Source organism: Pongo pygmaeus, chromosome 19 (genome assembly GCF_028885625.2).
Source record: "Pongo pygmaeus isolate AG05252 chromosome 19, NHGRI_mPonPyg2-v2.0_pri, whole genome shotgun sequence".
Lineage (NCBI taxonomy): Eukaryota > Metazoa > Chordata > Mammalia > Primates > Hominidae > Pongo > Pongo pygmaeus.
The window spans coordinates 17,333,582-17,349,992 of NC_072392.2; the positions used below are offsets into that span (position 1 = coordinate 17,333,582).

General features: G+C 41.7%; 1 protein-coding gene and 1 pseudogene across 1 annotated transcript; both read right to left on the minus strand.

Annotated features, from left to right (window-relative positions):
• Nucleotides 1–9,511: 9,511 nt before the first annotated feature.
• On the minus strand, nt 9,512–12,013 carry LOC129017801 (putative homeobox protein Meis3-like 2). Its single transcript, XM_054458560.2, has one exon. It carries the CDS (start codon nt 12,011–12,013, stop codon nt 10,937–10,939), a length of 1,077 nt encoding a protein of 358 aa, XP_054314535.1. The 3' UTR covers nt 9,512–10,936.
• Nucleotides 12,014–13,243: 1,230 nt separating this feature from the next.
• LOC129017803 (interleukin-6 receptor subunit beta-like) lies at nt 13,244–15,369 on the minus strand (annotated as a pseudogene).
• Between the last annotated feature and the right edge of the window lie 1,042 nt (nt 15,370–16,411).

Here is a 16,411-nt window from a genome sequence, read left to right on the forward strand (position 1 = left end):
ATAAGAGAAGTGCAAATTTAAATTTAAATTTGAACAAATTATGCATATGAGGTTTGCATGGTCAAAAAGTTTATGCTAAATTGTATTACTCTCACCCTTAAAGTTGAGACACAAGCTCAGGAACAGAGGCTATTAAAATAATTATAAAAGAATATTTCTCACTCAGCCACTTTAGGAAAGTTTTTGGTATGCTTTTCAATATTGCTTCTGTTCCTTTTGTTGTAGACTTTTTCCAGAAATGCCGTTTACACTTCCATATGACAGATAGTTATCCCCAGATGGGTGGATAGTCATGATTCTCTCCACTCTGCATCTATAATCTCCTCGCAAATTGTTTCCTCCATTTACACATTTTCTCTGCCTTTTTTTTTTTTTTTTGAGACAGAGTCTCACTCTGTCACCAGGCCGGAGTGCAGTGGTGTGATCTCAGCTCACTGCAACCTCTGCCTCCCTGGTTCAAGCAATTCTTCAGCCTCAGCCTCCCGAGTAGCTGGGATTACAGGCACGCACCACCACGCCTAGCTAATTTTTTTATTTTTGTAGAGATGGGGTTTCACCATGTTGGCCAGGATGGTCTCGATCTCCTGAACTCGTGATACGCCCACCTTGGCCTCCCAAACTGCTGGGATTACAGACATGAGCCACCATGCCCAGCCCTTTTCTCTGCATTTTAGGGCATCTTCTCAGGTTTGCTCACCGTCTGGGGTTCCATTTCTTGCAACTTCAGTTACGCTCTTTAAACCAAATGCATTGTCATTCTGCCACTGCAATTTTAGTTTCCTATGGATGTGTCCGTGTTTTATTCTCCACTCTTTTAAACTCAGCCAGTTGCTCCCTCAGGCTTTTTTTTTGAAAAATGGACTTATTTTGTAGAACAGTTTTAGGTTCACAGCAAAATTGAGCACAGGGTACAGAGATTTCCCTTATACCTCGTGCCCCTACACATACACAGCCTCCTCCATTGTCAACATCCCCACCAAAGTGGTATATTTGCTACAATTGGTGAACCTACATTGACACATCATTATCACCCAAAGTCCATAGTTTACATGATGGTTCATTCTTAGTGTTGTACATTCTATGGGTTTGAGCAAATGTGTAACATGTATTCACCAATATAGTATCTCACAGAGTAGTTCCACGGCCCTAAAAACCCCTGTGTTCTCCCTGTTCATCTCTACCTCCCCCAACCCCTAGCTACCACTGATCTTTTTACTGTCTCCATAATTTTGCCTTCTCCAGAATGTCACGTAGTTGGAGTCATACCGTATGTAGCTTTTTTCGATTGGCTCCTTTAACTCACTAATAGGCATTTAGGGTCTCTCCATGTGTTTCCATGTCTTTGTGATAACTCATTTCTTCTTAGTACTGAATACCATGCCATCATTTCTTTCAGCATCTCCTCCTGAAGGATCTTGCTCAATCACTTACTGGCTCTCCCACGTCTTCAATATTATCTCCAGGGATTCTCTTCCGCAGCCTGGAAACATGTACAAATCTCTCTAGGGTAAAGAATCCTTGTCTTAGTTCATTTGTGCTGCTATAATAAAATACCTGAGGCTGATTAATTTATTTTTAAAAAGAGGTGTTTATTTCTCTCAGATCTGGAGCCTGGTAAGCCCTAGATCAAGGCACTGGCAGATTTAGTCCCTGTTGAAGGCTTGGTCTCTGCTTCGAGATGATGCCTTGTTCCTGTGTCCTCACATGCAGAAAGAGATGGAAGGGCAAAAGGGCCAGGCAGCTCTCTGAAGCCTCTATTATAAGGGCATTAATCCTGTCCATCAGAGTGAGTTCTCATGGCCTAATCACCTCGCAGAGGTCCCACCTCTTAGTACCATCACTGTGGGATTTAAGTTCCAACATATGAATTTTGGAGGAACACATGCATTCAAACCATAGAAATCCCTTTTTACTCTAGCTCAAGCTGCCATTTGTTTTTCTTACTATCTTTTTGTCATGTCTATGTCAGAATCCCTGAAAGTATGAATAAGGGTTCTACAGACAAGGGGTATATGTGTGTGTGTGTGTGTGTGTGTGTGTATGTGTGTGTGTGTGTGTTCCTGCTTCCTGTTCACTTGAGTGAGGGTCAAATCCCTTCACAGATCAATTAGCTGCAGAATAGGTTGCAGACCCAGTTCCCGTCCCCATCTCCAGTGTCGAGGAGGCTTTCCCCTAGGTTAAGTCAGTTCTATTGCAGTGGTATTTACCCATCCCACCCCTGGTGGTTCCCTTGATGTTGTGAACCAGTGAAATACAGTGAACAACAACCATTAAATCAGAACCAAACATCAGGGATGGCACACAGCATGAGTTGTAATTTGAATGTTTTCAATGGATCATGCCTCCCTAGCTAGGACAGAAAACAACACCTTCTCATTCATTCAAATCCCTTATAATTAACCTTTTAATTTAATGCCAAAGAAAAGCTTGGAAATCCTTTAGATTCTTCCACCTTTCAGGAATTTTACATTCAAAATATTTTGTATGTAGAAATTAAGTCTATGCGCATTTATGCAGCCAACAGACACATGAAAAGATGCTCATCATCACTGGCCATCAGAGAAATGCAAATCAAAACCACAATGAGATACCATCTCACACCAGTTAGAATGGCAATCATTAAAATATCGGGAAGCAACAGGTGCTGGAGAGGATATGGAGAAATAGGAACACTTTTACACTGTTGGTGGGACTGTAAACTAGTTCAGCCATTGTGGAAGACAGTGTGACAATTCCTCAAGGATCTAGAACTAGAAATACCATTTGACCCAGCCATCCCATGACTGGGTATATACCCGAAGGATTATAAATCATGCTGGTATAAAGACACATGCACACGTATGTTTATTGTGGCACTATTCACAACAGCAAAGACTTGGAACCAACCCAAATGTCCATCAATGATAGACTGGATTAAGAAAATGTGGCACATATACACCATGGAATACTATGCAGTCACAAAAAGGATGAGTTCATGTCCTTTGTAGGAACATGGATGAAGCTGGAAACCATCATTCTGAGCAAACTATCGCAAGGACAGAAAACCAAACACTGCATGTTCTCACTCATAGGTGGGAATTGAACAATGAGACCACTTGGACAGAGGTTGGGGAACACCACACACTTGGGTCTGTCGTGGGGTAGGAGGAGGGGGGAGGGATAGCATTAGGAGATATACTTAATGTAAATGACGAGTTAGTGGGTGCAGCACACCAACATGGCACATGTATACATATGTAACAAACCTGCACATTGTGCACATGTACTCTAGAACTTAAAGTATAATAACATATATAAATAAATAAAAATAAATAAATAAAAAGAAAAAATCTCTGAAGGTTTGGAAACAAACTGGATGGAGCAGATATAGATGAGTGCTAATTTTGACTTCACCCTTAGTCAGTGGCAATAGATGGTCTATTACTCTAATTGTACCGTTTACCTCCTCTAGGACATTTAGAGAGGTCTCCAGGGGGTAGTTACCTTGTTATTTCAATGCAGAGAACAGTAAGTACTTCAGGGAAAATACATGTGAGTATCAATCATGGGGAAAATACTTGAGAGAGTAAAATGTGAATTTGTACATGAAAAAAAAAATCAATACTGAGGCCAGGCGCGGTGGCTCACGCCTGTAATCCCAGCACTTTGGGAGGCTGAGGTGGGTGGATGATGAGGTCAGGAGAGTGAGACCATCCTGGCCAACATGGCGAAACCCCATCTTTGCTAAAATACAAAACAATTAGCCGGGCGTGGTGGTGCGGGCCTGTAGTCCCAGCTACTCGGGAGACTGAGGCAGGGGAAGCGCTTGAATCCCGGAGACGGAGGTTGCAGGGAGCCGAGATTGAGCCATTGCACTCCAGCCTGGCAACAGAGCAAGACTCTGTCTCAAAAAATAAGAAAATAAAAAATCAATACTGAATCCCATGTGCTCCTATATTTCTCATCTGTATTTTTCGTTTCCCTTCTAAACTGTTGGAACTGTGACAAAAGGAACTTTGCATGTCAAATGTATATGCTAGCACAGTAGTGAACGCAAGGCAGGCCCTTAAATAAGTATTTCTTCTTTATTTTCAGTACCTTACACTAAATTCGGTGGTTGAGATATATAATATGTATATGTATATAAATCCTGAAAAATAGAATTTTGTGAATCACAGGCAAACATGGTAGACTATAATTCATACAGTCTCAAATATGAAACTAAAAAAGTTTGATAATAATTTAAGCATTTTCTTTGTTTATATTTCTAATCACATCATGAGTTTCTAAATTTATCATTTTCACTGAATACAGAAAAAATGAAAAAAATTGTATTTTGTACAACATATCTATGTACAAATATATGTTGTAGAATTTATAAATAGACAAATGACAGGCAAAATATATACAAAATATTCTGGGCTGGATGCAGTGGCTCATGCTTGTAATCCCAGCAATTTGGGAGACCAAGGCAGGGGAATCGCTTCAGCCCAGGAGTTCGAGCCCAACCTGGGTAACATGGTGAAACTCTGTCTCTACAATAAATACAAAAAAATTAGGCGTGTGCATGTGGCACATGCCTGTAGTCCCAGCTGCTGGGGGGTGGGGGTCCCAAGGTGCGAGAATCCCTCGATCCTGGGAGGTTGATGCTGCAGTGAGCCTAGATCACGCCACTGCACTCCAGCCTGGGGGACAAAGCGAGACCCTGTAACAACAACAACAACAACAACAACACAAAATAATCTGAAAACAGAATTTCTTTCTTTTTTTATGTTTTTTCTCTTATATCTGGCATGCAGCTAATTTCTTTCTTTTTTATTGTATGTATTCATGGTGTACAACATGTTTTAAAGGATGTATACATTGTGGAATGATTAAATCTAGCTAATTTACAAATGTATTACTGCACATAGTTACCACTATTGAGTGATAAGAAAAAGTGTTTCGACAACACCTAATATCCACTCTCTTGGCACTTTTCAAGAATATATCATAATTAACTATTATAGTCCCCATGCTGTACAAAAGATATCTTGAACCAAAACTTCTTTCAAAAAAGGAAAACTACGATGGAATTTAGAACTACAAACAGACATAACTCATTAATCTTTCAGTTTTTATATTAGATATAACACTACAGAGAAGTTATTTATCACAACATTTAGGAAGCTTGCTTTTTTCTTATTTTTAAATTGCCTTTAATAGTAAGAATCATGTATTCTCAGATCTTAGATTCGAATTCTACATTTTTTTTTTTTTTTTTTTTTGAGACGGAGTCTGGCTCTGTCACCCAGGATGGAGTGCAGTGGCGCAATCTTGGCTCACTGCAAGCTCTGCCTCCCAGGTTCATGCCATTCTCCTGCCTCAGCCTCCCCAGTAGCTGGGACTACAGGCACCCGCCACTACGCCCAGCTAATTTTTTGTATTTTTAGTAGAGACGGGGTTTCACCGTGTTAGCCAGGATGGTCTCGAACTCCGATCTCCTGACCTGGTGATCCGCCCGCCTCGGCCTCCCAAAGTGCTGGGATTACAGGCATGTGCAACCGTGCCAGCCCGAATTCTACATTTCTTAAAGAGAAACACAAAGAGGAAAAGCATAAAACATTTTCATACCTGATCCATACAGTCTCGTCACTTCTGAGCAGGGAGAAAAACCTAGACTCAAACCAGGTGAAATGTGCCAATACATACAGAACAGGTTATACGCATCATAACTGGGTCCAGGCTGGGATGAACTGGAAAGTTCAAACTTCTGATCTCCAAAAGATGATCTGGCAGATCCTGAAAGCAAATGTTTCTAAAGTTTAATAACATCTTATTCTTGGAGTTATTAGCCAACAGCTGGTACACCCAAGGCAAAAGAAAAAAATATTTTGTCTCAAGTAACACTAAATCACATGCCTTTGATACCTAGAAACATCAGCACATACTTATGGAGTTCTGTGCGAAGGAGTATTATGCCAGGGATCAGCCATGAAGCCTGCACTTAAGACAGTTTGGTAAGTTTCTGGCATTTTTCTTTGCCCCGTAGACATTTCTATATTTTGTGATCTGAGTTTCCTCTTATTTTTCTACTTATATATAGAACATCTTTCAAATTAAAAGGTTTTTTTGGAGATATATCCTTTTCTAGAAGACACAGAATATTTATTAAAATTCACCAGGTTGAGATACACTAAAAACCTCTCAAATTTAAAAGGATTGAAATCATACAAAGTATGTTTTCTTACTACAGAGCAATTAAGTTGGAAATCAAATTGCAAAAACACTTTATAAATGATATTTATATGGAAACACTAAAGACCAAGAATAACCAAAAACTTAATCTTTAAGAAGAAAAACAAGATTGAAAGATTTGCTCTACTGGGTATTAATAGAATACTGGTAAGTGATAGAAAAAGAGATCAATGGCAAAGAAGAAAAGGCCCAGAAACAGATACCCATTTTGTGAACACTTAATTTATAGTTAAGGTGGCACTGCACAAGAAAGGATGGACTTTTCACTAAAAAGTGATAAGACAACTGGATATCAATATGGAAAAAAATAAGCCTTCAGCCGGGCACAGTGGCTCACGCCTGTAATCCCAGCACTTTGGGAGGCCGAGGCGCGGATCACGAGTTCAGGAGATCGAGACCATCCTGGCTAACACGGTGAAACTCTACTAAAAATACAAAAAATTAGCCGGGCGTGGTGGCGGGCGCCTGTAGTCCCAGCTACTCGGGAGGCTGAGGCAGGAGAATGGTGCGGAACTTGGAGTGAGCCGAGATCACGCCACTGCACTCCAGCCTGGGCGACAGAGCGAGACTCCGTATCAAAAAAAAATAAAACAACAACAACAACAACAACGACAAACAAAAAAATACATATAAGCCTTCATTCAACCAAACATATTCAGAAAAAATTAGTTCCATGGGGATTGTAGATCTAAATTAAATGTTAAAGACAAGCCAATAAAGCTTCCATATTTAAGTCAACTTACATGAAAGTTTTCATGGCCTTAGGACCGGGAAGCACTTCTTTTTTTTTTTTTTAACAAGAATTTATTTCTTAAAATTTACTTAAGGGATTAGAGCTAATATATAATAGAACATTTAATATAAGACTTGGAGTTATGTCAACATAAAAATAGCTGTAGTTACAATTAGCACCTGCAATTCACTGCAAAGGTAAAAACACATACTATACTCTAGACAAGCCTTCCAACTAAAGTTAGAGTAGATGGGGTAAAACAGCAAGTGAACAGGAAAAGATTGCACTTAGAAGACAGTGGGACATAGCTAGGATATAAAAGAGACATACCTAATACTAATCACTGCATTGTCCTACTAGCAAATTACACATTGATTTTTAGAGTATATTCAATACATATATACATTGAGACTAGACAATTTTCAGATATCTACCTTTAAACTATCCCTTTGGTTCTAACACATCACATTATGGTATTAATGTAACAGCACTTAAAACCTGTAGTTATCATTCAAAGCTTGTGTTCAAGAGATTAAAAAAAATCTGTCACTATTGGCCTTAAATGCATCTCATCACAATCCATCATCTTTAATGAAATGGGTAATGAAGTTAAACTACCCAGTTTGTACAAACTATTGACTGAGAAAAAGCCCTTAAAAATTTAGGAACAAATGAATGACAGAAGAGCTCACCCTGAGCTGCCACCTTTTAATTTTTAATGCAATGTATATGAGAATATCATGCTAATGCACATACTAGTAGCATGTATGATGGAAAAAATAGGTTAATGCAAAAGATAATACACTTGGCTTTGTAAAGTTTTGTTTTGACTTACATCCATCTGAATTCTGTTTATTGAGTCTGAAAAGGAACTGCTGCAAAAGACCAGTCTAAAGAAGAATCAGGCTATAAGCCTGCTAGTTTATACCTTCTATGAAATCAAGGACAATGCCCAATTTTAGGCTAACCCTAAAACACTTGCCATTTTATGACTCCATATTCTTTCAATTTACAGAAAAGTACAAACTTTTTAAAGAAAGTAATCTTATCAGAGCAATATAATCTAAAAATACCTATAATAGAAAGCTATCCCAGTAAATTTTTTGAACAATTGAACTTTTGTCTTACGTAGCTTATAACTTTGATATTTTATTCATCTCAACAAAATAAAACTTTATTGAAACAAAAGTGTATGGTTTAGGAGTATGCTCTTAATAACAACTGAGCAAAATTAGAATGATGTGGACTATAACAGAATGAAGGAAGATCTCTCCTGCTTGATGTACTTGGTCAATATATGTTAGTAAACAGAAATATTTTAGGGAATTCTATATGATTATTCTACTTCTACATTTACACGTCATGGTTTTAACTAGTTAAATGGGTAGAAAAAGGACATCTTTAATAATTTATGTCTATTTCTCAAACTAGATGCTCTACTTTAAATATGAGCTTTAATAAATGTTTTGTAACGTTTTTAAGTTGTAACATTTGTGAGTATACTCCACTCATCTTAAACTTCACAATAAGAGCTAGGGTCATCGGATGACTTCATGTGGTAAAATCCCTTATGAAGGAATAAGGCTGAAATTAAATGAACAATTAGGTACCGAAGACATATGAACACAGAACATATGAATGAAATTTCCTTTTTTTCCTTGCTGCTCTGTTCCTGAGTGCTGATTGATCCATAATAAAAAAGGATAGGATTAAAATTTTAGGTTTTAATAGTACAAAGTGTGAAGTCTTATAGTTTTCTAATAATTATTCAGTATTATCCGTTTCAGAGATGAGGGTAGGATACCACAGACATCAGTAACTGACAAGTCATAATATCAACACATGTAACACTTGGGTCCTTTTTTTAATAACTCTAAGGGGAGCAACTACAGTTGCAGAAGCAGTGAGTGAACTAGTTTTGTTCACACAAGGTTTTCTGATGTGCTAGTATTACTTTAAACACCACTTTTAGACATTAAAGATTTAAAATGATGAAGCCACTCACTTTATTAGACTAGTTTTTACATAAATAACCAGATTTGTTTCTTTGCCTACCTAAAATACAATTTACATGCATCAACACATACATTACTCTAAGACATGCTCGGGAAAGTAATTTTGAATGTGAAACAAGTTTTATGATTTATTTTCTCCTTAGGGCAGAAGATGTACATTACATATTAGTGCTCAAATATATGTTCATTTCCAGAATGATTTTTTGCACAGTAATCATATATCCATTTAATATGTATAAAGTGTTCTTGGAGATGCGGGCATTCACTCACTGTACCATGTTTTATACAGGCTTCAACATGCAAATTTGTTTATATCATGGCCTTCATGATCCTCCGTTCTCATTCCCATAGATAAAGAGTTCACATTGTACAACTGACCCTGAAATGTACAAATTTCACACTGCAACATTCTTCATGACACTATTTGTTAGGAGAAAAGTTGCAGCTAAACACTATGATCATATGACTTATTTTGAGAACATGGAAAATGTAATAGGTATAAATTTCCTGACACATATAGCAAGACAAATCCAGCCCAGCCTTTGATGATCAACTTAAATGCTGGCGATGTCATTATCTTGTTGTGTGAATTTGGGTCTGTCCCTACCTTTACTTCTCTGTGCCTGATTTTCCTCATCTACTTTGAATTCACCATTCTATTAATCCACTTTTGCCTAAAGTGGGAAACTGAATATATCAGAATAAAGCATCTACTGTTTTTCATAAAGATCATATAATATGTGAAAGAACTTTGAAGGATCAGGCATTATATAAATGCAAGAATATAAAAGATAAACAGGAAGTCTAATGTGAATAATATTCTGAGAGTAAAAAGTGTAATTATATTTCAATTGTAAATGTATACCAAGTTTTCTTAGCTTTATATTCTCCAATAACCTCTAGAAACTATTCTTTTTTTTTTTTTTTTGAGATGGAGTCTCGCTCTGTTGCCCTAGTAACTATTCTAAGCATGCCTGGTTTCTGTAACTTCAATATGGCATAAAAACCTGTTTCCTTTGAATTCACTTGATAGCAGTAGTCAATCACTAATAATGCTTGCTAATTTCCTCTTACTTTCTTAAGAAAGCCCCTATATTTAGCCTCTGCCTCCATGTCGCATGTGGTGGTTAGGGGACAGCATAAGTACACTAGTGGCTTTAGCACTAAACTCGAGGCCCGGGTCACTTCTCCCCTGAAGAAAAAAGGTTTAAAAAATTCCTAAATCACAATGTAGAACCAAGTTCCACCCTACCTCAGAACTGCAGATATTAAAATACCATCCTTTATTAAGTGTCTCTACAATAAGGATATTTGCTAAGATCAAGATGTACAATTTTTTGGGTTCTGTTTTGTTTTGGTAAATATTGCCCAAGTCTTTTTAGTTTGCTTCAAACATTTACTAAAAATAAAAAATTTTAAATCTTTGCCTACTTAAAAATAAAAAAAGTACTCAAAACAAATTTAAGCTGAAGATATATACTGTATAAAGTGCTTCATCTACCTAATTCTCTGAAGTCTTTTTTTTTTCTGTGTTTTTAAGACTTTATCATTAAAAAAAGAAGAAATTAGAGAAGGGAGGTGGGGGAGACAGGAGGGTGAAGGAATCTCTCCAAAATGTCGGATCCGGGCGACCCTCCTTCCCTGACTGCCCAGCCACCCTGTCCCTTCTCTGTCCTGGCGGCGAGGCCCTAGCCACCGTCTTCTGGGGACCAAGGCCCAGGAGCCCAGCTCGGGTCCCAGACAGAGATGAAGGCAGAAGCGGGGCTCAGGGCCTGGAGGCCTTGCTGGTGTCCTTGAGAGCCCCTTGGGTGGGCACTCAGGCCCCCATGTCCCAGCAGGGCCCCAGGGAGGTAGGCGTTGAGCGGAGGGGCCTTTGGAGGTGGGGTCCTGAAGCCGGAGGACCAGGAGGGAACCAGAGCCTGGTGTGAGGCTGGGGGTCAGAGCATCAGCTGTGTCTCTCCTGCATCAGCCTCTATAGACAATGCCATTCTCCTTCCAAGTTCAAACTCATCCCCACTGATCCTGGAGGCTGGACGGCCACGTTTGGCTGCGTCTCGGTATAGCCTCTGATGGGCTGGCCTTCTGGGCTGAAGGCTGCACCCTGCCCTGTGCGGTTTGATTGATTGATCATAGGTTGCACGATGCGTCTCCAGGCGTTAATGAACCAGTTGTTGACTTGCAGGACGGTGAGCCCCGTGTCCTGCGCCAGCTGTTTCTTCTGCTCCTCAGAGGGGTACGAGTGCGAGAGGTGCTGGAACAACCAGGTTCGCATGATGTTGGTGGCCACTTTGAGGAAGATCCCCCTCTTCTTGTTTCGCCGTCCCTCCTGGTCCAAGTCCTCATCTTCTCCACCAGAACTGGGAGAGGCCACACTGGTGTCCAGCCCGTCTCCTTGGTCACTGGAGTTGTCCCCACTCTGGGATGCCAGGCCCCCGCTGGATGGACCTGGGGTCCCCAAATGTACAGACCCACTATCCTCATGGTCTCGAATCCATATATTATTCTGGTCTGGGAGGCTGGGGCAGGAGGCTGGGTAGTCCTCGAAGTCCTCCCTGCAGCCGCTGTCCCGATCCTCGATGACCAGGTCGATGGGCATCTTTCCCTTCTCCAGCTCCAGCAGGTGGAACCGCAGCACTTGGATGGCCTGGATCATCAGATTGTCCAGTTCTGGGTTGAAGAAGAAGAAGGGCCTCTCAGAGCGAACCTGCTTGGCGAAGGCAGTGTTGTCCTTGTTGAAGGAATCAGAGGAGCAGACGTCGCAGCCGGGGGATGTCCCCAGCCCAGCTCTGGCCCCATCATGGGGAGAGCATGTAGCCAGTTCACATTTCTCAAAGACCAGGGCCAAGAGGGGGAAGAGCGGGTGTCCATAGATCTCATCCTTGTCCCTCTTCAGGCTGTCGCTGTCCAAGCCTGGGGGTAGGGGCTGGGGAGGCCGGTGAGGACCATAGGGGCCTGGTGCCTCGGGCGCTGCCTCTGGGAAGCCAGCCAGGGCTGCGGGGCCATCCGCGATGCCTGGGTAGTGCGGCAGCTCATCGTACCTCCGGGCCATGGGCTGAGGCCTGCGCAGCTCCAGGGTCCCTCCAGAGCCTGGCAGCGGGGGAGGGCACAGCCCTGGGCCGCAGCCCCCGATGGCCCGCGGTGTCGATGCCAGGGGGTGGGCAGGAGGCCAGGCGCGTGCCCCCCAATCCCCGCTGCAGTCAGCGGCAGGCGCCTGGCCGGGTAGGGGCTCCACGCATGGACCCCGGCCCCCGCCCCCAGCGGGGGTCACGGCCAGGAGCGCATGGCCGCCGGGACGGGGCAGCAGGCGCGGGCGGGGCGCCTGAGGCCCCCTACCCTGAGCGCCCCCGTCCCTCCCCCGGCTCTGGAGGGAATTGAACCGTCCCCAGACGCACAGACCGGGGACCGCAGGGGGCGGGGGGCGGCCCGGGGTGGCGGGGGGTCCGGCGGCGGCTCGGGGGTGCTGGCGGCCGCGCTCCGTGTTCCCAGTCTCTCCCTCTCTGTGGTCACATCTGGAAGTTCCACCCTCTGAAGTCTTAAGAAAGGTCAATGATGTGTGTGTGTGTGTGTGTGTGTGTACATATATACACACACACAATTTAAGCCTTTAAAAATGGCAATTTTTAAGATGATTTATGGGTTTTTCCCCCCTTTACTACTACAATTTAAGCCTTTAAAAAGCGGTAATTTTTTAGATGCTTGAAATAGTTTGGGGGATCCCTAGCTCTTAATCGTGGCACTCTGTTGAGTTTGTGAAATGGATCTTCAAAGAGGTTGTTAATAATAAGCAAATTTTTGAAAACTAGTCAGATTACTAATTATTGATGAATAAAAAATGAGTACTTTTAGGCCGGGTGCAGTGGCTCACGCCTGTAATCCCAGCACTTTAGGAGGCCGAGGCTGTGGCAGATCACGAGGTCAGGAGATCGAGACCATCCTGGCTAACACTGTGAAACCCCGTCTCTACAAAAAATACAAAAACATTAGCCAGGCATGGTGGCGGGCACCTGTAGTCCCAGCTACTCTGGAGGCTGAGGCAGGAGAATGGCGTGAACCCGGGAGGCAGAGCTTGCAGTGAGCAGAGATGTGCCACTACACTCCAGCCAGGGCAACAGAGCAAGACTCCGACTCGAAAAAAAAAAAAAAAGAGTACTTTTAATCTGCTAAGTTAAAGCTCTAGAATTCCTTTTCTCCAGTAATAACTGGCAGCATCACCACCAATGGAAGGGACCTAAGGAATATTGTGTACATTGATATACATGAGGCTGCTCTCATCTTTTTGGTCAGATTACAAAAGCTAGGCTCATATAGTTATGGCCTATGGACCTCTTTTTAAGTTATTTTAGCAGAAGTAGATGGTCTAGACCTTGCTCCTCTAATCTTTTATATTAACTGTCCCTAAGCCACTTTGATGACTATTCTAATCAAAATCAGTATAGCTGTGCTCACTAAGCATATCACTGCTTATTATTTAAATACCTTCTGTTTTCTATGTAGTAAAACAAAAAGTTTTATAAATTTCAGATAAGCTTTCTGTTTTTCTTCAGTGCAAACATCCTGAAACAGCACAAAGTCATTCAGCTAATCTGAGGATAAAGTCAGTTTGTGTAGTGCTTAAAGTAGAATCCCAGATATTCTGGAATGGAAATAGCTCATGTGAAACTTCAGTTCATTTTTGTCCTTAAGGGCAAATGATCATCTTCAGAGAGTGAACACTTTTTTAAAATCTGAATTCACAGATAAAATAATTTTAGCTTTACTTTATAGGTACTGCTGAAGTTGTAGCAGGAACTACTAGTCCTTCACTGAGGCATGTAGCCACCTTGCCATACAGTCTGTGGTAACTTTTAGGCATTCCTTCATCAATCGCAGCCTCCATCCCAACTCTTTCAGATCTTTCTACTAGTCCCTCAGTACCTGGACCACAGTATCGGCTGCAGAAAATTCCTGAAACATTTTCATTTGCCCAGATCCACGGGATTGTGAAATATGATCTGAAATCTGTTGTTTAAGTCTAACAAAATCTTCCTCATTGACTGATGAAACTTGTTTTGACCTTTCAAAACGTGAAATATCTGGACTGGATTCATGCTGACTGCAGTTCTGTTTGAAGTAGTGTTGCCTGGGCAAAATGCCATCACTGCCATCTACATGATCTACTAATTGTAGATCTTTTGGCCGCTCCTCTGAATCTAACAAGGGCTGGATGGACTCGGATCTTGAGAAGACTTGGACTGATGGAACTTGGTGTCTGTAGCCACTGTATACCAGAGCAGAATACTGGACAGTGCTTGAAGTGTTGTGTGAAGATTCATTTTCATCACTGCTAGAAATGCTTGGCCTAGAAGATGACATGCATAAAGACCCCCCAATACCACCGCTGTGTCCTTCAGTATTAATTTTTTCCTTTTTGAACAGGTCCAATGATTTCAGATCTTCTGCAAAAGGCTTTTTGTCATTTGCTTCTATTTCCACAACACTTACATCAGTGAAATTGCCATCTGAATACATTTGATCTTTTGCATTAAAATTGTGCCTTGAAGGAGTGTGAGGTGACCACTGGGCAATATGACTCTTTGAAGGATCTGGAACGTTAGGCCAGATGTGTTTTTTAATTAGGTCTCGCTTATTAAAGCAGAACAGCACTCCCAGAAGAGTTGTCAATAGGAATGCTAAGCAAATAGTTTAAGATACTAGACAGTTCCTCTGAGTTGATCACTGATAAATTATGTGGCGGATTAGGCTTCACTTTATATACAGCATCAAAATTGATATGATCTGATGTAACCTTCCCAAGGGCATTCTCTGCTTCTACCCAGACTTGAATGTTGACAAAATACACGGTAGAATAATCAACGGTGCATGAGGTGGGAGTGTCATGTTTTGCTTTGCAATCAGCAAACTTGTGTGTTGTCCATTCAGAGTTTAAAGTGAAGTTTGTCTCCAAGTGTGTTTCCCTTCCATGATCCCACTCACACCTCATTTTCTTTCCCTCATTCACAATGCAACTCAAATTTTTAGGTTTTTCTGGAGGCAAGCCTGAAATTATTGTGATTCCATAAACATTCTGTTCAAACTGTCTGAATGTAAGAATGTTGCAAGTGAATTGAATATTTAATGAAGCTATATGTGTAAAGGTGACACTGGATGCTGTTCTGTTTATGATAGTATATTGCTCCTTAGGAATAGTAAAACGGTTTGTTTTCCAGACAATGTCATAAGCATTTACATGAAAATAATCCATACATTTTTCCTTTAGCACACAAACTGCAGTGAAATTAGAATGAAGTTGTACAACTGGAGATTCGGGACTGATACAACCACATGGATCTAGAAGTTCACCTATAGATTCAGTGGTGAGGAAAATAAACAAAGCTGGCACTAGCCAAGTCTGCAACATCAACATCTTGTGCAGATATTTCCAAATCACAAACTTAGTAAGTGAAAGAGTAGGGATTTGAAGCTCAGTCTTCTGCTTCTAAATGTCACGCTTTTTCCATTGGGTTTCACTCAGGCCGCGCCGCCTGGATCGTCTGCATCTCCACAGCACACGAATCCCTCGGCGCCAGACTGGGCCAGACCCGTTGGCCTGGCAGGTGCGGCCCGCGGTTCAGCTGCTCCGGGGCGGCCCAGCGCGGCTCCGCGGGCCTTTTGGCTGCTCGCCCCAGCTCAGGCTACGGAAAGCTCGCCGATCCTTCTCCGCAGAGGTAGTGCGCCGCCCCAGGCCCCTCGCGGGGCGGGGCAAGGAAAGTACTTCTTAAGTGGAAATAGAAAGCATTAATCATATATATATATATAATTTTTTTTTTTGAGATGGAGGCACTCTGTTGCCCAGGCTGGAGTGCAGTGGCACAATCTCGACTCACTGCAACCTCTGCCTTCTGGGTTCAAGTGATTCTCCTGCTTCAGCCTCCCGAGTAACTGGGATTACAGGTGCCTGCCACCTTGCCTGTCTAAGTTTTTGTATTTTTAGTAGAAACGGGGTTTCACCATGTTGGCCAGCCTGGTCTTGAACGCCTGACCTCAAGTGATCCATCTGCCTTGGTCTCCCAAAGTGCTGGGATTACAGGCGTGAGCACCTGGCCTAATCATAGAAATATTTTAATAAACTGAACTACGTGAAAATTTAAAATTCGCATTTGCCAAAAGACTATTTAAGGTAACCCATAGAGGGAAAGAAGATAGAGCAACAAGCATAACTGATGAAGGGCTCATATGCATCCAAGTACCAACCAGGCTGGACCCTGCTTAGCTTCCAAGATCACACACATTCAGGGTGGTATGGCCATAAAGGGCTCATATCCAGAATACATAAAGAACTCCTACAAATCAATCAGAAAAAGACAGACCAGCCTATATATAAATTGTCTTAAGACTTAAACAGGCACTTCAGAAGAGAGACTATCAATCTCATTAGTCATGAGAAAAAAGTTGAAAACCCAAGGAAATA

Excerpts from the sequence above, each read along its gene's own strand:
- LOC129017801 (XM_054458560.2), bottom strand. The coding sequence starts at position 12,013 with ATGGCCCGGAGGTACGATGAGCTGCCGCACTACCCAGGCATCGCGGAT.